The sequence below is a fragment of the Impatiens glandulifera genome, chromosome 1, assembly GCF_907164915.1.
Source record: "Impatiens glandulifera chromosome 1, dImpGla2.1, whole genome shotgun sequence".
Taxonomy (NCBI): domain Eukaryota; kingdom Viridiplantae; phylum Streptophyta; class Magnoliopsida; order Ericales; family Balsaminaceae; genus Impatiens; species Impatiens glandulifera.
The window spans coordinates 158,118,913-158,140,318 of NC_061862.1; the positions used below are offsets into that span (position 1 = coordinate 158,118,913).

A 21,406-nucleotide genomic window follows, 5' to 3' on the forward strand; every position below is an offset into this window, starting at 1 on the left:
TAAATCATGACAGAAAATAGTTTGGTCCAGTTCAATCATAGCATCTAGTGTATAGATGCACATATATATTCCCGAGTCATCCACTCATCAAAAAGGATTTTACAATCAATGTATTCAATATAAGAACACTCATCTAGATGCAGCCTCCAATTAAACATATTAACACTTGATCAACTTTTAGAAATGCATTCAATCAAGGTAAAAGTGAAAGATATATTTGCTTCCTATAGCAAGTGCAATATGGTCCAAGAAAGTGAACATACAGTGTGGATCATTTATGGCTTTTGATTCAGCACGGCAAATTAGGAGCACGTGTTGACTAAATTTCTTAATATAACATCGAAACCTGTCTCATTGGCATTCTAATAAGGTGCAGTAAAGCAGCAAAAGTTAAACCCTAACCCTAAATACCATTTCTTCAGAAGCACATAACAAACACGAAACCTGTCTCATTGCCATTCTATTAAGGTGCAGTAAAGCAGCAAAAGTTAAACCCTAACCCTAAATACCATTTCTTCACAAGCACATAACAAAAACGGAAATGTCATTTCTTAAACGAGAAATGAATGAATAAGCGTGAAATGCATGCATGCAGAATAAGAACACTGATACAATACTCGTCATATACCCTAAAAGCATTTACACACATAAACGAAACCAGAACCAAACCCTAAACCCTAAATACATCAATATAAATCAATATAAACGGAATAATACACATCAACACCTAACCCTAACTATTAAGCCCTAAACTCACCGGAATATGTCAAAAAGACGGTGAAAAGACGATGATGTCGAATAGACGGTGGAAAGTCGAAGATGTTGGACGAGGAACGATGTTGAGGAACGATGATCTTGATCGATGTTGAAGGAAGTCGGCAGTTGAGAAGACGTGGTTTTGGAAGTCGGAGTGGGAGGGAGAATCGGGGTGGTTTTGATTTAAATTAGGGCCGAAATATTATATATACGACTAAAGACGCGATTTACCATGGACGCGATTTAATCTAAATCGCGTGAGTTCATCACCGCGATTTAGATTAAATCGCGTGCATGGTAAATCGCGTACATTTAAAAACGCGAATTACTAATCACGCGTTTCATCTAAATCGCGGTGATGAACTCACGCGATTTAGATGAATCGCGTGATTGGTAATTCGCGTCTTTGAGCGTAAGAAATGGCGCCGAAGGGGTATTTCCGACATTTCGCGGGGCAAAAGGGCCCTTTTTGCCAACTTTAGTAGGCGGGGGCCCTTTTTGGAATTTCCCCTGTTATGGGGGCCATTTCATCAAATTTCCCGTTAAGATGTAAAAAAAATATTTTATTTGATAATTTGAATAATGAGATTAAGAAAATAATGTTTACTTAATTGTAGATTACATATAAATAATCCCCCAAATGACTCATAAGTCATATCAAACAAGTTCTTAGTCATTGCCCTACACTGAATACTGAATACGATCAATCGGCGGCAAATCGGCTGCTTTCGACGGCCCTAACTCCGGCTGGATATGCTCAGAAGTACAGAGAAATTGTAAGAAAATGCCGAAGAGGACGACTCACACATATTCGAGTGAAGACGCAAGACCTGACGGTCCCGATTCCGATCTTTTCGTTTACTACTGCAAACACTGTGGATCTCATGTCCTCATCACTGGTTTGCTTCTTCTCCCTCTCCCCGCACTCAGTTTTCACCAATTCCTGCTCCTAATAGCAACATTCTTCATGAATCATGTATCATAAAGCACATATATGTGTTCATGTGTCTTTCATTTGAGATGGTATATGCGTTAAAGGCTTGATTTTGGATGGTCCTGTAATTTGGGTTGAAGCAGAATCATACTATTATCATATTGAACTTTTGTGGTATGTTATACTGTGCAGAGTCGTTTCTTACAATTGATGCATAACTCCACTCTAAGTGTGGTGTTGCTCTAGTGAATTTTGTTTGCTTCCTCTTATATTCTCAATGTTCCATCCTAAAATGTGTACTTTTTATAAGATACCCAGTTGCAGAAGATGCCAAAAAGGAAGACCGATAAAGCACATGTTCTAGACAAGAGTAAACATCTTGCAAGGCTAAATGTGAATGAAGCTGGAAAAGTTCTTCTGAAACGGTATCTTGATTTTCAATAGCTATGATTTTTGTTTTTGCATTGCAATAATTATATCCAATATCTGTTTGCAAGGGTTTAATCAAATTTCCTTGACATATTCAATGAAGATTTAGGAAGGATCTGGATTGTTATTTTTTTTATGTTGTGAAGGCATGTCCTCTGTGTATAGATTTTGTTATCTACCAAGGAACTGAAAAATAAAATGATAGATGTCATACACAGCTGCGTATAAAGTAGCTGGCCGAAATGTACTCTATATGTATTCCAGGTGATAGGTTATGCGAGTTTGTAGAACTTTTTATTCTTTTTACACCAGAGGTTAATTGTTGCCAAATTGGTCTGGGGTTGTCGTATTATACTCTAGTAGAGGGTGTCCTGCATGCAGCAAGTTTCATGGGAAACTTGTGATTGGATTTTACTAACAAGGAAAAGACAATTTTATTCAAACTGAGTGTGCATGATATGGGGTTTGGTTTGTCAAGCTTTTGAAGTTGCAAACACTTTTAAATGTGAAGAGTAGTGATTAGATCTGTCCAGGTCTGCATGATTATCATATTCCAATTTCCCTTAATGTTCTACTCCATATTTTAAATATCAAATCACTAGCCACAAGTTCTGACAAATTGGAGACTAAAGTGTAGTATGATGTCTTTGTCACACATATACCTTCAGATAGATTGGACTTGTACTTTGAACATACAATGTACTTTATTGGAATTTAACACCTTAAAATAGGTAGATGCGTGAGCAATTTCTCATTTGGAACCCTTTTCTAATAGATGCCATTTTTTTTATTATAGTGGAGAAGGTAAATTGGAGAAGCAATTCAGAATGAACTGCATGGGATGTGGGCTGTTTGTTTGCTATCGGTCAGAGGAAGATTTGGAGTTTGCATCATATCTATACGTTATTGATGGTGCTCTCAGTGCAGTTGCTGCTGAAACCAACCCTCAGGTGCGTGTGTATTAGTTTACTTCATGTTTGTTGCTCGTGGCATTTGAGTAATGATGATTTTACTCTCTTTGTTCTTTTTGCCTAATTGATATTCTTTATTTGACTACTCCTGACCAGCTTTGGCATGACTTGAATCTTCCTCTTATTATCTAGCTCTCCTCTTAATTCTATGTGATATTGCATACTGTATTTCAGGCAGGGGAGAATATATATTGCTTAAACCCGTAACCCAACCTAACCCAAATTGTTTAGCCAAAAAAATACCTAACTCAAATAGTTTATTTGAAATTTGGTTAACAGTTCATGTTGATTATATTTTGGTTTAAGAATCCAATATATGGTCAAAATTTAGAGAAATTTTGGATAGAACCATATTACCTAATTTTCCCAATGAAATTGTCACCCACGGTGACCCATTCCATGTATATTATAATTCAGGAAAGCGTACAGTTTTTACCATTCAAAATTCTTGAATTTCTTAATTCCAGGCAAATTTGACACCATTGTTATATAAGTTCAAATTTTTATTTAATACATTTTTATAATTTTTTAGGCCATATATATCAATGTTAGAAACTTTACTGATATTTTCTGTGGAAACTAATTTAAGACTTTCAATATTCAAAATGACAACAAATATTCCAACACTCTTGTGGATCTTCTCAATTTAGTCGCTAAACGTGGTTATTCTTTGTTCTCAATAGGATGCTCCAGTACCCCCTTGCATAACACAATTAGAAGGAGGCCTTGTTCAAGTGGCGATAGAAGTAGAAGACCGTGCACAACGTTCTGCAGTTACAAGTGATTCACTTAATTCTTTTTCAATCTCACTTTTGAACTTAAATATTTTAGAAAATAAATACAATACCCTGGTTATAGCATAATAACATGGATATTAAAATTATGTCAGGAGTAAATGCTGATGACGTTCGAGTAAGTGTGGCTGCACCCGCAGCTCGTGGTGAAGCTAACAATGAACTTCTAGAATTCATGGGCAAGGTTTGTTAAGAGTTGGTTAAATAATTTATTTTCTACCCATATTGCTTGTTAGTCATATTATGGGATTTTATTTATCCAGGTATTAGGTTTGAGATTGAGCCAGATGACTCTTCAGAGAGGATGGAATAACAAATCAAAGCTCCTCGTGGTAAGTTAGCTAATTTTTTTTTCTTGTGGGTGTATGAAAAGTTGAAAATTGAAGAAAAAAGCGTTGTGCTCATGATATTTATGAACCAGGTGGAGGATTTGTCGGCTAGGCAGGTATATGAGAAGTTGCTGGAGGCGGTTCAGCCCTAAGCCTTGGAACACATAAAGATGTATTAAGACCTTTCTCCTCAGCTTCTGAAGTTTAATTTGTATTTCAAAAACATGGATCCAATACTTCTAATACATTTCAGTTCACAAGAAAGCTTGGAAGTTGAGTATCCTAGTTTGTAGGATGACAAATCTCAAGAGTGCTTGCTTTATTTGAAAACACATTTTCTGTATTTTTTCATTTCTGACAGATTAGTCTGATCGATGTGGATCCTGTTTGTACTTTGTATCACATTTAATCATGTTCTTTTGTTGGCTAAATATTGATGTGCAATGTTTAATGACTAGCATTTTTATTTTTTTAAATAAAGGAGAACTGGCCCCCCACACCTACTTAAAATAATGACTATTAGTGCATCCAATTTATGATGAATAGATTGAACATTATCAGCTGACTTTTACTAAATCGTAAAGTTGTTTTTGAGTAGCTCGACCCGAACTTAGTTGGCTCGAGTTCGAGTAGCTTGAATTGTCGCCGAGTTTGAGTATAAATTTTGGTACTCGATCAAGTTTGAATATATATATATAATATATATCGAGTTCGGGTCGGGTAGTATGGTACTCAAGACTCTTTTACACCCTTAGTGTCAGGGAAATTTGAGGAGATGACCATAAAAAATGGGTAAAATGCGGAAAGTGCAGAGGATAAAAAAAAGCGTTGGTAACCCCTTTTACTGTTTTTAGACGAAAATGTCCCAGTTGCGTAACGCAACCTGAGGTTGCGTGACGCAATTTTTTATTTTTCAAAAAATTTTAATTATGAATTTTTTTTGGACAAAAATGTCCCAGTTGCGTCACACAGTCGCGAGACGAAAAAATAAATAAATTCTGATTGCGTCACGCAACTGGAGTTGCGTTACGCAAGGATACAATTATCATTAAAAAAAAAGAGGTTCACCAGTTCTATTTAAATTATCCCCGCACAATTGGTTATTCACCCTATCAGTGGGGTCATTTGCTCAAATTTCCCTAGTGTCAACTATCAATTGAATAAATTTTCAAATAATTTGAATTCATGTATAATTCACCAAATGGGGATTTACAATAATAAAAATACAAAATGAAGTTAGTTATGGCCATGAATATACTACTGTAACACTAAGCTTTTGCATCAATTGTATAGAAACAATCATAAAGTTTCTAAATTTAGTGAGCCTAAGTTCAGTTATTAGTTGGATCATATCTGAAACCATTATTGGGGATAATCAATTTCAAATATACAAGTTTTAGTGGAGGTTGTTTATTCATGAACTGACTTTGTTATAATTTGTTCATCATTACTCCTTGTTGTTTTCAACAAATTAACAAAAACAACTAAGAACACCTAAAACGGTTAAAAACAAAACCAACCAAAACTAATCCGCGAGCAAGTTTGGTGACCTAACTCATACACAGCTATGTATCAATCAAACACATGATAACATTAAAACCAATAATTGCTCTAGATGGACAGATTCTCAAACCTAACTCATACTCAACTATGTCATAGCACACTATATGAAAATTTTAGGTCAAACCCGAAAACCTAGATCAAACCACATGATACCATCAAATCAATAATTGCTCTAGTAGGACAGATTCTCAAACCTAACTCATACTCAACTATGTTATAGCACTATATGAAAATTTAGGTCAAACCCAAAACTTGATCAATCAAAACTATGTATAAAGTTAGGTTTTGAAAATGGTCCACATAAAGTTGGGAAGAATCAAACTCATGACAACTAATACATAATATAGGGTAAGAAGTAAAAATATTTGAAAATTTGATATTATAATAGTAGAAGTGTATCTCTGTCTTTCTGTCTGTAATCACAACACACTGTACATTAATAACTTCATGTTTTTGGTTTTTTGTTTTTTTTTTGCTAGGATTTCATGGTTGGTTGTTTACACAGATAAAGATAGATTCATCTGCTTCTTCTTCTTCTTTCTCCCCCTTTCAGCTTTACTCCTTTATTCTACACACAAAGTAACAGCCCAGGGTTAGATAGAATTATACATAGAACATTCTAACCAAATAAATTAACCTTCTTGTTCTTACTTTTTCAAATAAACTTTTGGTCAATCAATCGAAAACAACTTCAAAGTGATGTCATCTTACTGATCTCTAAGTGTTTCCTACCATTCCAGTCCATTTTGAAACACATTCTGGATCTGGGTACAATTGCAAATGTGATCGATCTCATATGAATCCAAATCTAAATCAGATATCATACAAAAAAGGGGGTGGGGGAGTTCCAAATGGTGGTGCAATGTGTTGAATATTGATCGATAAATCATTGAATGAGAAACTTTATATGGCATTTGTGATGGTAAAAATACTCCAAAATATGATTATATTCTTACAATGTGTTTTTATTCCAAGTACAAATAACATTTAAGAGCATCAATTACCATGAAAGAATAAACAAAGATTTCAATTCCTTGTAATAAAACAAAAACAAACCAAACAAAAAACCAAAATTACCTGAAAAGGCATAACTATGCACTTTTCCGTCTCATATGATGAAGAAATCCAGGAACACCTTCAAAAAGATCCGACAAAGACTGTTCAAGATCTTCGGGCGAATATTTTATGTATTTACCAGAATGCCTTCCACTCTCAAGCTGATTTCCAAACCTCCATAAAAATGCCCGATAAGCAGGAAGAACATTATCTGATATCGTTATTCTAAGCTCTTCACGAAGTTGATCATCAGGAACCTTCCAAGCAGTCTGAACCCTATAAATCTCTTCAAAGCAAACATTGAAATTCTTAAACCTCTCCTTCAAAGCCATCTTCGAAACAGAACTGTTCGAACTTCCAGTCATTCCCACATCCCTTAAACAAGACAAAACATTGCTCCAAGCCGACCTAAGATAGCTTGTAGCATATTGTCTGACCTGGCCACGACGTTTCCTCACCCAATTATCTCCCAGAAGCTTCCCAAGCTCGGAATCTTTAACTTTCTGAACTATATAGAGAATATTGTTCATCAAGAACACATAGGGCATCCCACTCTCTTCATAAGTCTTCGATTTCTCCTCAAGATTCATTTCAAGTGACTTTATTAGCGACGTAATGCGGAGACCGATTCGAGATGTGCCTTCTAACGATAAATTCTCGATATTGCCAATATCATGTTCATCGGAATTGTTTTCCAGAAGGGTATTTAGGGAATCACTGTAATCGACTAGTAATTTGACATAATTCATCACATAACGAGTTAGTGGATGAATCTCGCCGTTGATTGGTTTTCGAGATGATTCTCCTTGAACTGCACTTTCAAATTCAGCTAATGTCCCGATTGCTGCTTCTCCTAGAGTAGACATTACTCCTCTAGCTTCACTCAAAATGATTTCTCCCAATTCATCGCTGAATAAATCAGTCAAATCTGGTAGTACACGTGCTAGGGCGTCGTACATGTCAAGGATTCGGAAGAGCTTTTCAGACGATCTTCTTCCAATGGCAACTGCCTCGCCAAAGTTCAGCAGTTGCATAACTGATCCTTTTGCAGTTTCAACAAAGCAGATCTGTTTGATGAGTTCTGAATTGTCAAAGATTTGTTCACAAAGATGTTTCTCGCTGTTGAGGAGAACCGAAGCAAGTTTAACAGCTTGAACCCATTTCTTCATCTTTTCATCCAGTATTCGCCACTCAATCTTCTGAACTTCTTCAATGCTGAGCCTTTCCACGCCGAGTATCGAGAGACATTCATCAAGCGCATCGCGTCTAACACTGCTATAGACCTGACAGCATTCTTTCTCATACCCTGATCGAATCATTCTATCAGCTATCTCCCTCAGATCTATAACAGCATCAGGGTTAATCAACTCCACCGAAAAATCACCTCCCAAGCTCCTACCCCTCTCATGACAATACCCAACCGAATAATCCTCACCCAAAGCCTCAAAACCCCCAATTTCACCATCATTCGCAGCGAAAGACAACGAAACCCTACGAATCGACCCCTGCAGACTCTCCGGATCAAGAGGAGCAGTATTCCTAGTCAAGACAGCACGAAACTCCTCCTCAAGCCTAGCCATAGCAACCTGAATCGCGATTTCAGCACGATCCATCGTCTCGTTATCAGACAAATTCGCAAGATCTTCAGTCAATTGAATAATCTCATCAACAGCATTAAGAAACTCCGCCGTCTTATCCGGCGAATCCTCCCAAAGAAAACACGATCCACTAGGGTTAGAATCCCACTGTAAAATCACCCTTTCAGCAGCATCTAAACGAGAATCGTTCGTCTTCAACAAACTACTTATATTCGATAAACGATTATCGAAATTAGAGAAGATCAACAACATATCCTTCGTATCGTCTTTGGATGTGTTAAGACTCTTAACAATTTGTTGCGCTGTAGCCATAACTCTATCCTGACCTTCGATCGTCGCCGCCATTACAGCGAAATATAGAAATATATAGATAGATAGATAGATAGATAGATTATGAAATTGATTTCCTCTTTACCTTATACGTATTCAAGATTACAGATTGAGGCGGAAAGTGAGAGGAAAATGGACGATTCACGGCTGTTCGAAATTGAATTTTCAAATTACTGTAGATTTAGATGAATCTTCTTCTTTCGACAGCGCAGATTTGACCTCGACACTTTCCTCTTCTCTTTCTCTCTCTAGAAATCTCTGTTTTCTCTCTCTAGAAGATGAAGAAGAAGACAAAGCTGATGGCCGGCTTTGAATGAACCAGTAGAAGTGTAACGTATATTTGGTATATGGGTCATTTTATACGGGTCATGGATCGGGTCGGGTTGAAATTGATAATTCGTTTAACGTTACACACGGCTAAATTTACGTGAGATTCATTTTTTTTTAAATTTTTTATTTTGTTAATCGTGAAAAAAGGATTACTAGTATATTGTGGGAATTGGATTATGATGTTAAAAAGGGATTTTGTTTGGAATGAAATATTGTGTTATTGAATATGTAGTAAAAATAAAATAATGAATTTTGTGGTTTTGATTGTTTATAGATCAATTTTAGTATTTATTGATAATGTATTATTGGTCAAGTTGTGAAACTTAAACTACTTATTATGTGAATTTCGAACATTTTTTTCAAATTTTACTATTTAAATTTTTTTATTGTTAAAATTATTAAAAAATTGAGATTTTGTCATTAATTGTTTCAAACTTTTAAACTTATTATTTATGTAACATTTATAAATAAAAAGTAAACAAGTTAGTTTAGTGATAAGGATTGACTTAAGAAATCAAAAAATTACGAGTTTGATTACATCTGGAATTGAAAGTACTTTGAGTTGAAACGGGAGGCCATAGCTGTGGGGTGTCAATTTGAAACCGTTATGCGACAATCGAACTGAATTGCCCCGTTTGGAGCAGTTTTTCCCCGAAACTGAACGGGGATGAAGTGAGGATGGTATTTGTGTTCCCTGTTCCGATCTCACCATGATTCTGCCGAACACTATAAACATACTTAAATATATAAAACAATTAATATATTTATTTATTCATTATATTTTATAAGAGAAAAAATTTATTTCTTTATAATCACATAAAATTTTAATATATTATAATATATATTATATTAAAAAATTAGTTTATATAATTTTATTATATAATTTTTTTTAATATTTTATAAACGGTGTCTGGCGGGGATTTTTCGAAATAAAAATAGGGCGGGGATGGTAAATGTATTTCTCGTCTCATTGTCATCTCTAGGTGTCATGCTAATTATCCTTAATTAAAAAATAAAAATCTATATCACTAATTTAACTATCGAATTTCATAAAATTAGTAATCAATTTTTTTCGATAATTATATTTTTGTTTATTTATTTATAAATACGTTAAATAAATTAACGATGTTAAAAAAAAACAGATAAAAACTAAACCTTATAAACCTAGATTTTAAAGTTTAAAAGAAAATTTCCAAAATTCTAATTGAACTCTTAAGAAACTCCAATTAAACATATATTAGTATTGTTTATTTAGAAACCAACAACTTTTTGTTTTTTTTAAGACAATACTATATCAATATATATTTTTTTGAAAACCATACATATATAATATATTGTTAAAAGTTATTGGATTGATTTAATTAAATAATTTTCTTTTTAAATATATTTTTTTATATAATTTACAGAAAAATATCTATATTGAGTTTTCAAATGCATCATTTTAATTTATTGGGTGACTATGACATCGTAACAAATTAAATGTATTACATAATTAAAATTGTCAATAAAGTCAATGTACCAAAAATACTTCAAATAAAGCATATTTGACCAAGTCTTTGAATATAGTTAAATATAAAATTATATAGGACTGTTATATTTTGAATTTGTAAAAAGGAACTATAAAAAGGAATAATCTTAATTAAAATAGGTGACATATTTAATTTGAATTTTGACAGATAATTTTTTTTATTTAAAAAATAAAAATATATCGATTGAACATAAATAAATTTGTATAACTCATAGTGTTATTAACTTATTATTAATAATGAAATTTTTTATTTATGGTAATATGTAAATCCAAGTCAATTTGTGAGCAAACAATTCCAAGTCAATTATTAATTTTATTAACTTGAGTTTGACAGAACATTAAAATATTTAATTTTAATGTATGATATATTATTGAAATTATTATATTAAAAATGTATAATAATATAATATAACAACTAAACTAAACTATATATATATATATTAAAATGACATTTAACCAACTAATATGTTATTTTTGTTTATAAGAATACAAATTTATTATATTTATTTAATAGTATATAAAATATAATTCTTTTAACTAAAAAAAATAAAAAATTTTTTTTATTTTTATACATACACCACTTTAAAAATATAAATTAAAAAATATTTTAACAAATGAGTAATATATAAGTTTATTGGTATTAATTACAAACATATCCTTAACATTACAAAAATCAAGTACCAATAATATTGACCCCACATCAATCACACTCACATTTAAAAAAATCAAATTGACAATTTTTAAAAAAAAAATTAAAGAAAAAAACAAAGTTCTTGTAACTTAAACTAACTTAATTAATTGCAAATTATATTTTACAACATGATTTATTAATTTTACAAAATATTATTTTTCCATCCAATTTTCAAATAATACTTCACCTATTCCAATCACTTTTTTCATATAAATAAAATTAGTTTAACTTCTTCCTTTAACACAACTATTATAACAATTGAACTCTTTAAATACAAGTGTCTTAACTTAAAAAAGAAATCATCAAAAAGATCATATTTGAAAACATTCCTATTTATGAATCTCAATCAAACTAAGAAATTACAAGTTTAACTCTATAAACAAGACTCTCGTGTCTCGAAGATTCAATATCGTCCTCAAGCCGAAAAAAAGCATATTTACAAACGTGATCTCATCTGCATTTACAAAACCTGCACCTGTATAAGAAACGAGGCCAAGATATGTTTTCAAAAGAAGCTAAAGTCATGTATATATTTATATAAATTATCTCATTAAATTGCGAACCCGAAACGAAACCCACACCCACATGGAATTAAAATCGAAAAAAAGATGGGTAGTCAACCAACAACTAACAACTAGGGTAAATTGGTTCATCAAATTGATGCAAGAAAATGTCAAACTAGTACACATTATTAACAAATAAAACAACTTTCATGCATGTGAGTGATGCTTCTTGGCCTTTTCAACCTTCAAATCCAAACATATTTGACCAACCCAAAACACAAAACAACAAAACAATGTCAATTGATTGACCATTGATCCAATTGCTTTCACACTTATGTAATATGTATAATTTAAAAAATAAATCTTCATCTTAGGGGTGCACACCCTTACATTATAAATACATTAGTTAATTAAATACCTGTTTCCAATGTCACTATCTCATTTTTAGTAAGTACTATATTATATTCTAAGCAAATAAATGGATTTCTTGCTTCTATACAATATCCTCTCATTTTCCAACACAAGATAAGTGATAATTCACTATTATATTCTTTTTTTCCCATTTCTCGAGAATTAAATGGAACCACAGCAAAACAAAAATTCAAAATCTACTAATTTTTTATGTCATGGTGGTTTAAAATGTATTATCATTTTCATTTTATGATCTCACTGTTTCATTGAGGTAATATGTAGTAGATGTGAATAAATTAGTTAAATCACATGATAAAAAACAGTTCAATCATTATCAGGTAACACTATTACAAGATTTTTAATTTTCAAAATGTTTACTTTAGTATTTAATTGGAACATATTGTAATTGCCCTTAGTATAATTAAACTTTATCTTATGATTTAGTAGCTATTTATTCCGATAAGACTATATTACTAGGGATATAGAAGCTAGCAAGACCTCCCACATATGGCCCAACATGCGTTCTCGATCCGACAAACTTAAATTTTTTATTTATATTTATAATTCTACTTTACAAGTACTTTGAATGGATATGAAAATGGATGGAGACAAACATATCAGTTTCACACATTTCACAAATACTTTTGAGGAAATATTTGTTTTGGTATGAATGGATGTCTCTTTACCCAAAATTTGGAGAAAACCATGTGTGCATTAGGGTAATACAGTTATGGTGGTCTTATAACTATCAATTATTCCCTGGAGTTTTAACCTTCATTTTTTGAAAATATTTATGATTAATACTTGGAGGTATTTTGTTTTTAAGTTCTTATATTTATGGATGTAGAAAGAAAGCATGTACTCAAGAGAATAACTTTATCACCTGTCAAATTAGACATCTTTTGCCTGAGCTACTTGGCTGCTTGATGCATCATTCCCCTAACAAAATCATAAAAATGATACAATCAGTCAAATGGAAATTGTGACGAGGTGTAAACAAGAGGAAAGAATCTAGTACATTGTTGCTTACAGTCTCAGATAACTGGTCTCTTATGGAAGACATGGACTTCACCATTGTTTCCAAGGTATCCTTGCCCAATTGAAATCTTACATCAACTTCTTTGTTACCGGACTGTGTTTTATTCTGAAGCTGCAAAAGCATAGTGATGATAAGTTGAGTGTCATAGTAGTTTCTTTTGTTATTATTCCATATCCAATTTTCAATTTAGCATATTATCACAAGACTGACCAAGAAAGAAGAGGCAATTAACAAGTTCAGGCACTTTCATGATTACAACAGTCTTATAGTGATAGGTTAGTAGAAACAGGAGAACATTTGACAAAAAAAACTCTTAAGCAGGATAGGATCAAAGGACTATTCTTCACTTTTTTTCATCATTCATAATGGGTGGGAACGTCTCAAGGTGGGAAGTTTTTAACATAGTTGAAGAAATGATTAATATTTAGTCATTTTTCTGGCTCAGTAAGACACTATTCTATTGTTTTTTTTTTGGCAGAAGGATGTTTTTCAGGGCAAAAGAGTAGCCCATTTGTTATTCAATTTTTTTGTAAAGCCTTGTTTGATCTAGGATTATTTGAATAACCAAGTGGTTATTTCCAAATCACTTTGTTTGATGTAGATTATTGAAAATTAGATTATTTGGGTAAAAGACTATATGGGTATAAACATATATTTCTTAAATAGAGGGTATTTCCGATGATGGTTGAATGATGTAATAGAAGAGTAGATTGTTGATTGGATGATGAGTTATTTGGAATTAATCACCAATAACCCACATCAAACAAAGTCTTCAAAAATAGGTTAGAGGCGTATAAATAGTAGAGTATTATATAACGAAAATGATGATATGATGAATTGGGTGGATTTGGTTTTCTAATCTTGGTCTTAGGCTATTCATCTTTTCATCTTCAATTTCTTCATTATATTAAATCCTAAAATCTCTAGGCTGGTAAAAAACAAAAATACCTTCAAATTTATAAGTGCAACAGGATCTCTCGAGCCTGCATCCTGTTTTGCCATATTCCATGTCATTGATTTTAAGAACGGCAAACTAACCTGCATATGATCAAACAACATATATATCTGGTCTGTTGAGTAAAATGTGAAGTAGCGTAATGACAACCTTTTCCTTTGGTATATCCTCTTGCCATTCTCTCTGAAACTTCTGAAGAAGAATAGTCAACAATCTTTGTAATTCAGGAAACACTTCACTGGGAAAAAGCTTCTGGATATCATCCTTGCTAATATTCTTATGCACACACTTGCGAATTAACATTCGAAGACATACCAATAACTGCATATTACAAAAATGATAGCAAATAATTAACTGTATGGTTACAGTTCTTTCATTGAATCACTGCAAGAATGTATCTGTAAGAAACTCAAAATTACCCAATCAATTTCCAATCCGAGAAATTAGACTAAGTACATAACACTCTGATACTTGTTTACATAATCAGAACTTCTATCAGCTACTAACAAACAAGAATTGACCTTTCTAGTTTAAACAGTTTTCAAATTTGAAATTAGTCAGCAATCAAACATGAAAAAAGGAAACTAACTGAAAACTGAAAGAGCTATGGTTATTTCATTCAGCATTTGTTGATAAGTATATATATAAAGGTATGATTGCGTGTTTGAAGTAGAGATTACAGGATCAAGGTCGGATTCGTTTTCGAGCTGGAGCATTTCACGAATGATTTCTCGATCAGCAGCATCAAGACCAGTATTGCGAGTCCTCCATAAAGCTTGAAGGATGTATTCTACGGCTTCCTTTGAGTTGGCTCTCAAAAGTAGCGGCAAATGGCCCCATAGCGTCTTCTCCATCCCTCTCTCAAACCTAAATCTGCAAAACTTAAAAGCTTAATCACAATTATAATCCACCCCGCTCAATTGTCCCGTTAGTTAGTGCGATTTATATTTATTTATTTATTCTTTCTTATCTTATGTTTATTTTTTATAATAATATACATTTGAATTTGTTTGGTTTTCGGGTAAAGAGTTTTGATTAATTTTGATATATACGTGAGAATAAATTGATAATTGGGAAAAATGTCAATTTTACACACCAAGTTGTAAGAGGTGTCAAATTTACTTATTAAATATCAAAATTTCATTTATATGTATGAACTTGTCAAAAAGTGTCAAATATATTTAAAATAACAGAAATGTTAAACGGCTTTAAATTTTTTGGCACATGCAATATCCACATATTTTTTATTTTTTTAAATTGACATTACTTTAATTATTTTTTATTCAAACAAAACATTAAAATCTTTTCTTATTTATTTTCTCTCTCTTTACCCTCACATCTTACCATTTTCTTTAAATATTTCTCTCTTCAATTCTCCATCTATGAGTAATTTTATTATTAATAATAATATTTAATTGATTAATTATAAAAATTGTTCTAAAAGATAACGAGTTATTAGGACTTCGCCACAGCACTGAAAATTTAGGATTCGGCCAACAAAGATTTCACCACAACATTGACAATTTAGGATTCGATCAATGAATGTTTCAACTAATGAGGATGATAGTGTAAGGTTTAACTGAGAAAGATTTGGATTTAGGGGTTATGTCTAGGAGCTGATAAAGTTTAACAGGGTGAGTATTATGAAAACTAAAATTAAAACAAGTCGGTTAAGGGAGATTTTACCTTGATTCGGCATTGTCCGCTAATGGCGACAATGATTTAGGGTTCGACTAATGAAGATTTTGGCCACAACGTTTATGATTTAGGAATCGGCCAACAAAAACTTCCACCAACGACGATGACTGTTTAAAGTTCAGTTAGGGAGCACTTGGAGGTTAAAAGAAGGTAAAAATTCGAAAGAATGTGAGTTAATCAAAGAGAGAAAAGTTAGAAAAAAATGGAGAGTTGTGGAGGGATGAGAGAGAAAGTAAAAATAAGTTTTGTTTGAATGGAAAAATAATTAAAAGTAATGTCAATTTAAAAAATAAAATAGGTGGATATTAAATGTGGCCAAATTTTTGATGCCGTTTAATATTTCTGTTATTTTAAACATATTTGACATTTTTTGACAAGTTCATACATATAAATAGAATTTTGATACTTAATAAATAAATTTAACACCTTCCTACAACTTGGTGTGTAAAATTGACATTCTTCCCATTGATAATTAGGTCAAATCATGAGTTGACTCGTCTATAAATTTGAAACGGTTAATAATAAAATTAAAAATGTTATATGTTTGTTTCGAACTTGCAAACTAACAAAAACAAGTACAACTCTATAACCAAGTGTGATTGAGTGTAGGTATGGCAAATTTTCGGGTTTCGGGGGACCCGAACCGAACCCGAATTTGGCCCGGAAAAATCGGGTTCTCAAATTACCCGAAATATCGGTTCGGAACCGATGGTACCTGGACCCGATTTTTTTTTTTACTTATTTAACTAATTTTAACCTAATATAGTTTTAGTAGTTACCTATGTTTTAAAAACAAAATTTTAATATTTTAAATTATTCAACGATATCAAAAAAAAATATGTGTATTAAATTTGAAAAATTATTTAATAAAAGAAATTATAAATTATATAAAATAAAATAAATAATCCTATATTATATAATATATAAATAAATAATATTAAAAATATATATATTAAAAAAAACAGAACCTAACGACGGAACGACTCTCTCCATCCTATGTCTCTTCTTCTTCAGGACAGGAACCAGGAACCGAATACTGAGAAATTCTTTGTATTTCTTTAATTACTGAGAATTCTGAATACTGAGAATCTTTGTATTTGTTGATTACTGAATTTTTTTCAAGTATCCGGAACCGATTGGTTCCGACCTGAAATTACCCGGAACCGAAAATCAAACAAATTACCCGAATCGATTGGTTCGGTTCCTTTGGGTACCCGACCCGACGGGGCAACATTGTTATGCCTAATTGAGTGTGATTTTTTGAGAGACAATAAGTCGGTAGCAAACGAGAGTGGTTAAAAAATATGAATCAAATATTTGATTGACCAAAGTGTAAGGACACGATGTTAAATGTCGATTGAGATTGGTGATTTATTTTCTTAGTAATACGAGACATGTAAAAGTATGTTTGGGATGTGGTTTGCCAATGGATAAAGAATACAAAATATATATACATACACAAAATTATAAAATTATTTCAACAATCTCAAACGGTATAGCGGTTAAGGTGTTTAAATTTTATGTTTAAAATCAATATTCAAATACCCAAAATTACAAATTTAAAAGTGAGTATTATAAATATTTGAGAGATCGATGTTAAAAAATGCCTCTTTTAGTATAATATATGGTGGCACAACTTTTAAACAAGAGATAAGAGGCCGAGAAAGGTAATAGCTCCCGAATTGTTTTTCCATGTGATAGTGTGAGGTCAGAATTATTGGTTGGTTTGACGAGCATTTGAAATTATGAGGTCGAGTGGTAGTGGTTTGTCAACCGAGATGATAAAGAGGCATATGAAAAAGTGTGAGTCACAAGATAATGATCAATTGGGGTTAGTGGCTGGTTTGACGAGGTATAAGAGGTGCGTGATCAAATGGTATTGGTTATTGATTTATTGAAGTGGGGGTAAAAGAGGTTGTCTAAGATTGGTGGGTTGTTTTCCGATGGAAAAAAAAGGCATGAGGGGATAAAGAGCATATGAAAAAGTGTGAGTCACACAAGATGATGGTCAATTGGGGGGTTAGTGGTTGGTTTGACGAGGTATAAGAGAGGTGTGTGATCATTGGTATTGGTTGTTGATTTGTTGAAATGGGAGGGGGGGTAAAAGAGGTCGTCTAAAATTGGTAGGTTGTTTGTCGATAGGGTAAAGAGACATATGAAAAAGTGAGTCGCAAGATGATGGTTAATTGGGGGATTAGTGGTTGGTTTGACGAGGAATAAGAGGTGTGTGATCGATTGGAATTGGTTGTTGATTTGTTGAAGTGAGGGTAAAAGATGTCGAATAAGATTAGTGGGTGGTTTGTCGAGGAGATAAAGAGACATATGAAAAAATGTGAGTTACAAGAGATTGACTAAGATTTGGTGGGTGATTTGCTGAGTGGATAAAGAGAGATATGAAAAAGTGTGAGTCATAAAAGGTTGACTAAGATTGATGGGTGATTTTCCGTGGGATAAGAAGGGTGTGAAAGTGTGTGAGGTCACGAGATGAAATGTCGATTGGATTTGGTGGTTGGTTTGCCGAAGTGATGGTAAATGTAAAAGGTCTTCTTAACAAATTAGATATTATTGGTTAAAAATATATGAATGAGATTTTGATTGACCGAAGTGGTCAATTGGGGAATTGTTTGTTGATTTGTTGAAGTGGGAGTAAAAAAAGCTGCGATAGAGTAAATATGATGAGATGCGAGGTGTGAATTTATGGTTAATTTGTCAGGATAAGAAGTCAATAATAAAAGGAGATATTGACGGTTAAAAATATATAAATGAGATGTTAATTGACCGGAGTATAAATGTGTGTATGAGGTCACGAGATTAGAGGTCGAAATTAGGATTGGTGAGTAGTTTGTTGAGAGGATAAAGAGGTATATGAAAAAGTGTGAATCACAAGATGAGAGGTCGATTGGGGAGATTGATGTTTGGTTTGACGAGGGATACGAGGTGGGGATTTGTGGTTGATTTGTCGGGATAAGAAACCGATAATAAAAAGAGATATCGACGGTTAAAAATATATAAATGAGATGTTGATTGATCGGAGTATAAACGTGTGTGTGAGGTCACGAGATTAGAAGTCGAAATTAGAATTGATGAGTGGTTCCGAGGAGATAAAGAGGCATATGAAAAAGTGAGTCACAAGATGAGAGGTCGAATGAGTTAATGTTTGGTTTGACGAGGGATAAGAGGTGTGTGAAAATATGTGTAAGGTTATGAGATGAGATGTCGATTGAGATTTAGTGGTTATTTACTTAATGTAAAGAATAATTTAGAAGGTTAATAACCAATGAGATATTAGTGGTTAAAAATATATGAAATATTTATTTAATCATTCAATTTTGTAAGTCACTGGTATTCCATGCCGAATGATACTAATAAATTTAAAAAAATAAATTAAAATAATAAATATTTATTTAATAATTTAATTATGTTATACATTTATTCTATTGATTACCTGAAATAATTATATATTCTAATTAACTATTTATTATAAATAGAATTAATTATATAAATTATAACTTTTTATTTTTTAAATATTTCAAAATATTTTAATTAAAATATTATTACAATCATTATATAATTTTATGTATTTTAGAATTTTATATATTATTTATAAATTATATAATTTAAATATATTTTATTTCAAATTATTATTATTATTATAAATATATTCTTTATAAATTAAAACTATTAATTTTATTAAAAATTTGTCAATAATGGTCACATCTATCAATTGAATTTCACTTGATAAATATTAATATATTTATTAAATAATAACTTTAATATTTTAACACATGATACAAATCTATTTATATTTAAGCTTCTAAAATGAAAACTCATTTTTAATTAATTATTGATGTTGGATGCTATAAATGTAAGAATAAAATCGGCCATGTATTTAATTTATAAATTAACTTACCACTCAATTTTTAAAAAGTTTCCAGTATAAAAAAATAACAGCATGCGAATTTTCTTTTTTAATCCAAACAAATTTTAAGATAATGTAAGATAGCATAATATATTTTATTATATATATTAAAAATTGTGTTTATTATACAAAAATTTAATTTAATGTACAATTTACTTGAATTTATGTTATCAAATAATATATATATATATATATATATATAAAATATGGGTTCAAATTAAAACAGATACATAAGAAGTTCTAATAGATATATATTTAATAAATTTGATATCATCTCATTTGAAAGAAATAGAAGTAAAATATTAAAATTTAGAATAATAACTAAACATTAAAATTTACAAGAATCTTAAGAATTAATATTTTTTAAACATTGTTTACGCACAAGCTCCTACACAAAGGAGAAGAATCGCAACGATATCATCCCTTCTAAAATCGTCTATTATTAAACTTGTGTGTACATTGCGTCAACATGGTCATTGTCCCTTATATTCATGTAACTCTCGAAACAGACTGAACACATCTCGCTCTCGTTGATATTGTCATCGCCAATATTGCAACATAGTTCTTCCTTCACCAACGGTTCAACGAGAACGATGGAACCTCTCGCTTCTTGACCAACTTTCACTATTGAGTCACCAATGTCAGCCAATAAACTCTCTACAGAACCATCGATGTGGTTAACATTATCAAAATAGGGTTGCAAATTCTTGTGGCTAATATGAGCTTCAACACTAGGCGGCGGCGCCCCAATTCTAACTAATGTGAAGATATCCATCATGATAATGTACGTGGGTGTTGCCGGCTTATAAAATGAAGCAATGTTGAACGGGAAGAAACTGAAAACAAAATTTGCTACATCATTCGCTAGAGCTCTTGTGGTTTCTTCGGAGAAAAAGATGCCTGATTTATGGGCAAAATTATGGATTTGGCGTTCGACTTGTTCTCGATCGGAGAAGAACAACATCGCGTCATCGAACATGGAGTGGCGGAGAGATTTTGTCGAGAAACGAATGATGCTGCTACATTTGGATGAGTAGATGTCGTCAACTACATTGAGAATTAGGAGGCAACTCGACCTAGGGCAATAATTAATATTTTGATTCCATTTGAAAAGACGAATCTTTTGAAACTCTACTTTCTCCTTAATCTCTAACGGTTTCTTCACGATATTGAATATCTCCGGCTCAAAACAACGATATTTTTCCATCTCAAACTCCAGGTTATTTTATGAATTCTCTTGGTGATTCTACAAAAATTAGCACTGTGTGTTTAAATAGAATTTCAAAACATTAGAATTAGAAACTCATAGATAAAGGAAAGGAAATAATTAAATTATCTGTGAGGATAAATTTGGAAACTAAATAATTAATTAAGGAAATATCACGTAGGTTTAAAAAAACAATTTTTTTAGAAATATATTATATTATTGTAACAATATATTATACTAAAGAGTGTTAAATTAATAATTATATAATTTAAAATTTTTATAAAAAAAATTTCTTAGGTAAATTATAATTTAAAAATAATTAATATATATAAATTATTAAATATTATTTATAATATATCTAATAT

The 21,406-nt window shown here is 31.8% G+C and overlaps 3 protein-coding genes across 4 annotated transcripts; 1 reads left to right on the forward strand and 2 right to left on the reverse strand.

The window, feature by feature from the left end:
• The first annotated feature begins 1,439 nt into the window (after window positions 1-1,439).
• Window positions 1,440-4,648, forward strand: LOC124918417 (UPF0235 protein At5g63440). The gene is made up of 7 exons (XM_047458579.1): window positions 1,440-1,655; window positions 2,001-2,115; window positions 2,916-3,069; window positions 3,774-3,870; window positions 3,980-4,068; window positions 4,148-4,216; window positions 4,306-4,648. The coding sequence occupies exons 1-7, from the start codon at window positions 1,541-1,543 to the stop codon at window positions 4,363-4,365; spliced, it is 699 nt and encodes a 232-aa protein (XP_047314535.1). The 5' UTR covers window positions 1,440-1,540; the 3' UTR covers window positions 4,366-4,648.
• A 2,205-nt stretch (window positions 4,649-6,853) lies between these two features.
• Window positions 6,854-9,030, reverse strand: LOC124920427 (exocyst complex component EXO70B1). The gene has a single exon (XM_047460917.1). It carries the CDS (start codon window positions 8,773-8,775, stop codon window positions 6,868-6,870), a length of 1,908 nt encoding a protein of 635 aa, XP_047316873.1. The 5' UTR covers window positions 8,776-9,030; the 3' UTR covers window positions 6,854-6,867.
• Window positions 9,031-11,497: 2,467 nt separating this feature from the next.
• Window positions 11,498-15,114, reverse strand: LOC124918424. 2 transcript variants are annotated; one of them, XM_047458588.1, is made up of 6 exons: window positions 14,898-15,114; window positions 14,368-14,538; window positions 14,211-14,300; window positions 13,254-13,373; window positions 13,107-13,162; window positions 11,498-11,778 (listed from the first exon to the last, which is right to left on the reverse strand). In XM_047458588.1, the coding sequence occupies exons 1-5, from the start codon at window positions 15,069-15,071 to the stop codon at window positions 13,115-13,117; spliced, it is 603 nt and encodes a 200-aa protein (XP_047314544.1). In that variant the 5' UTR covers window positions 15,072-15,114; the 3' UTR covers window positions 11,498-11,778; window positions 13,107-13,114. The 2 variants fall into 2 exon arrangements, with proteins under 2 accessions (XP_047314544.1, XP_047314541.1); XM_047458585.1 differs by having other exon boundaries at window positions 11,498-11,784.
• Between the last annotated feature and the right edge of the window lie 6,292 nt (window positions 15,115-21,406).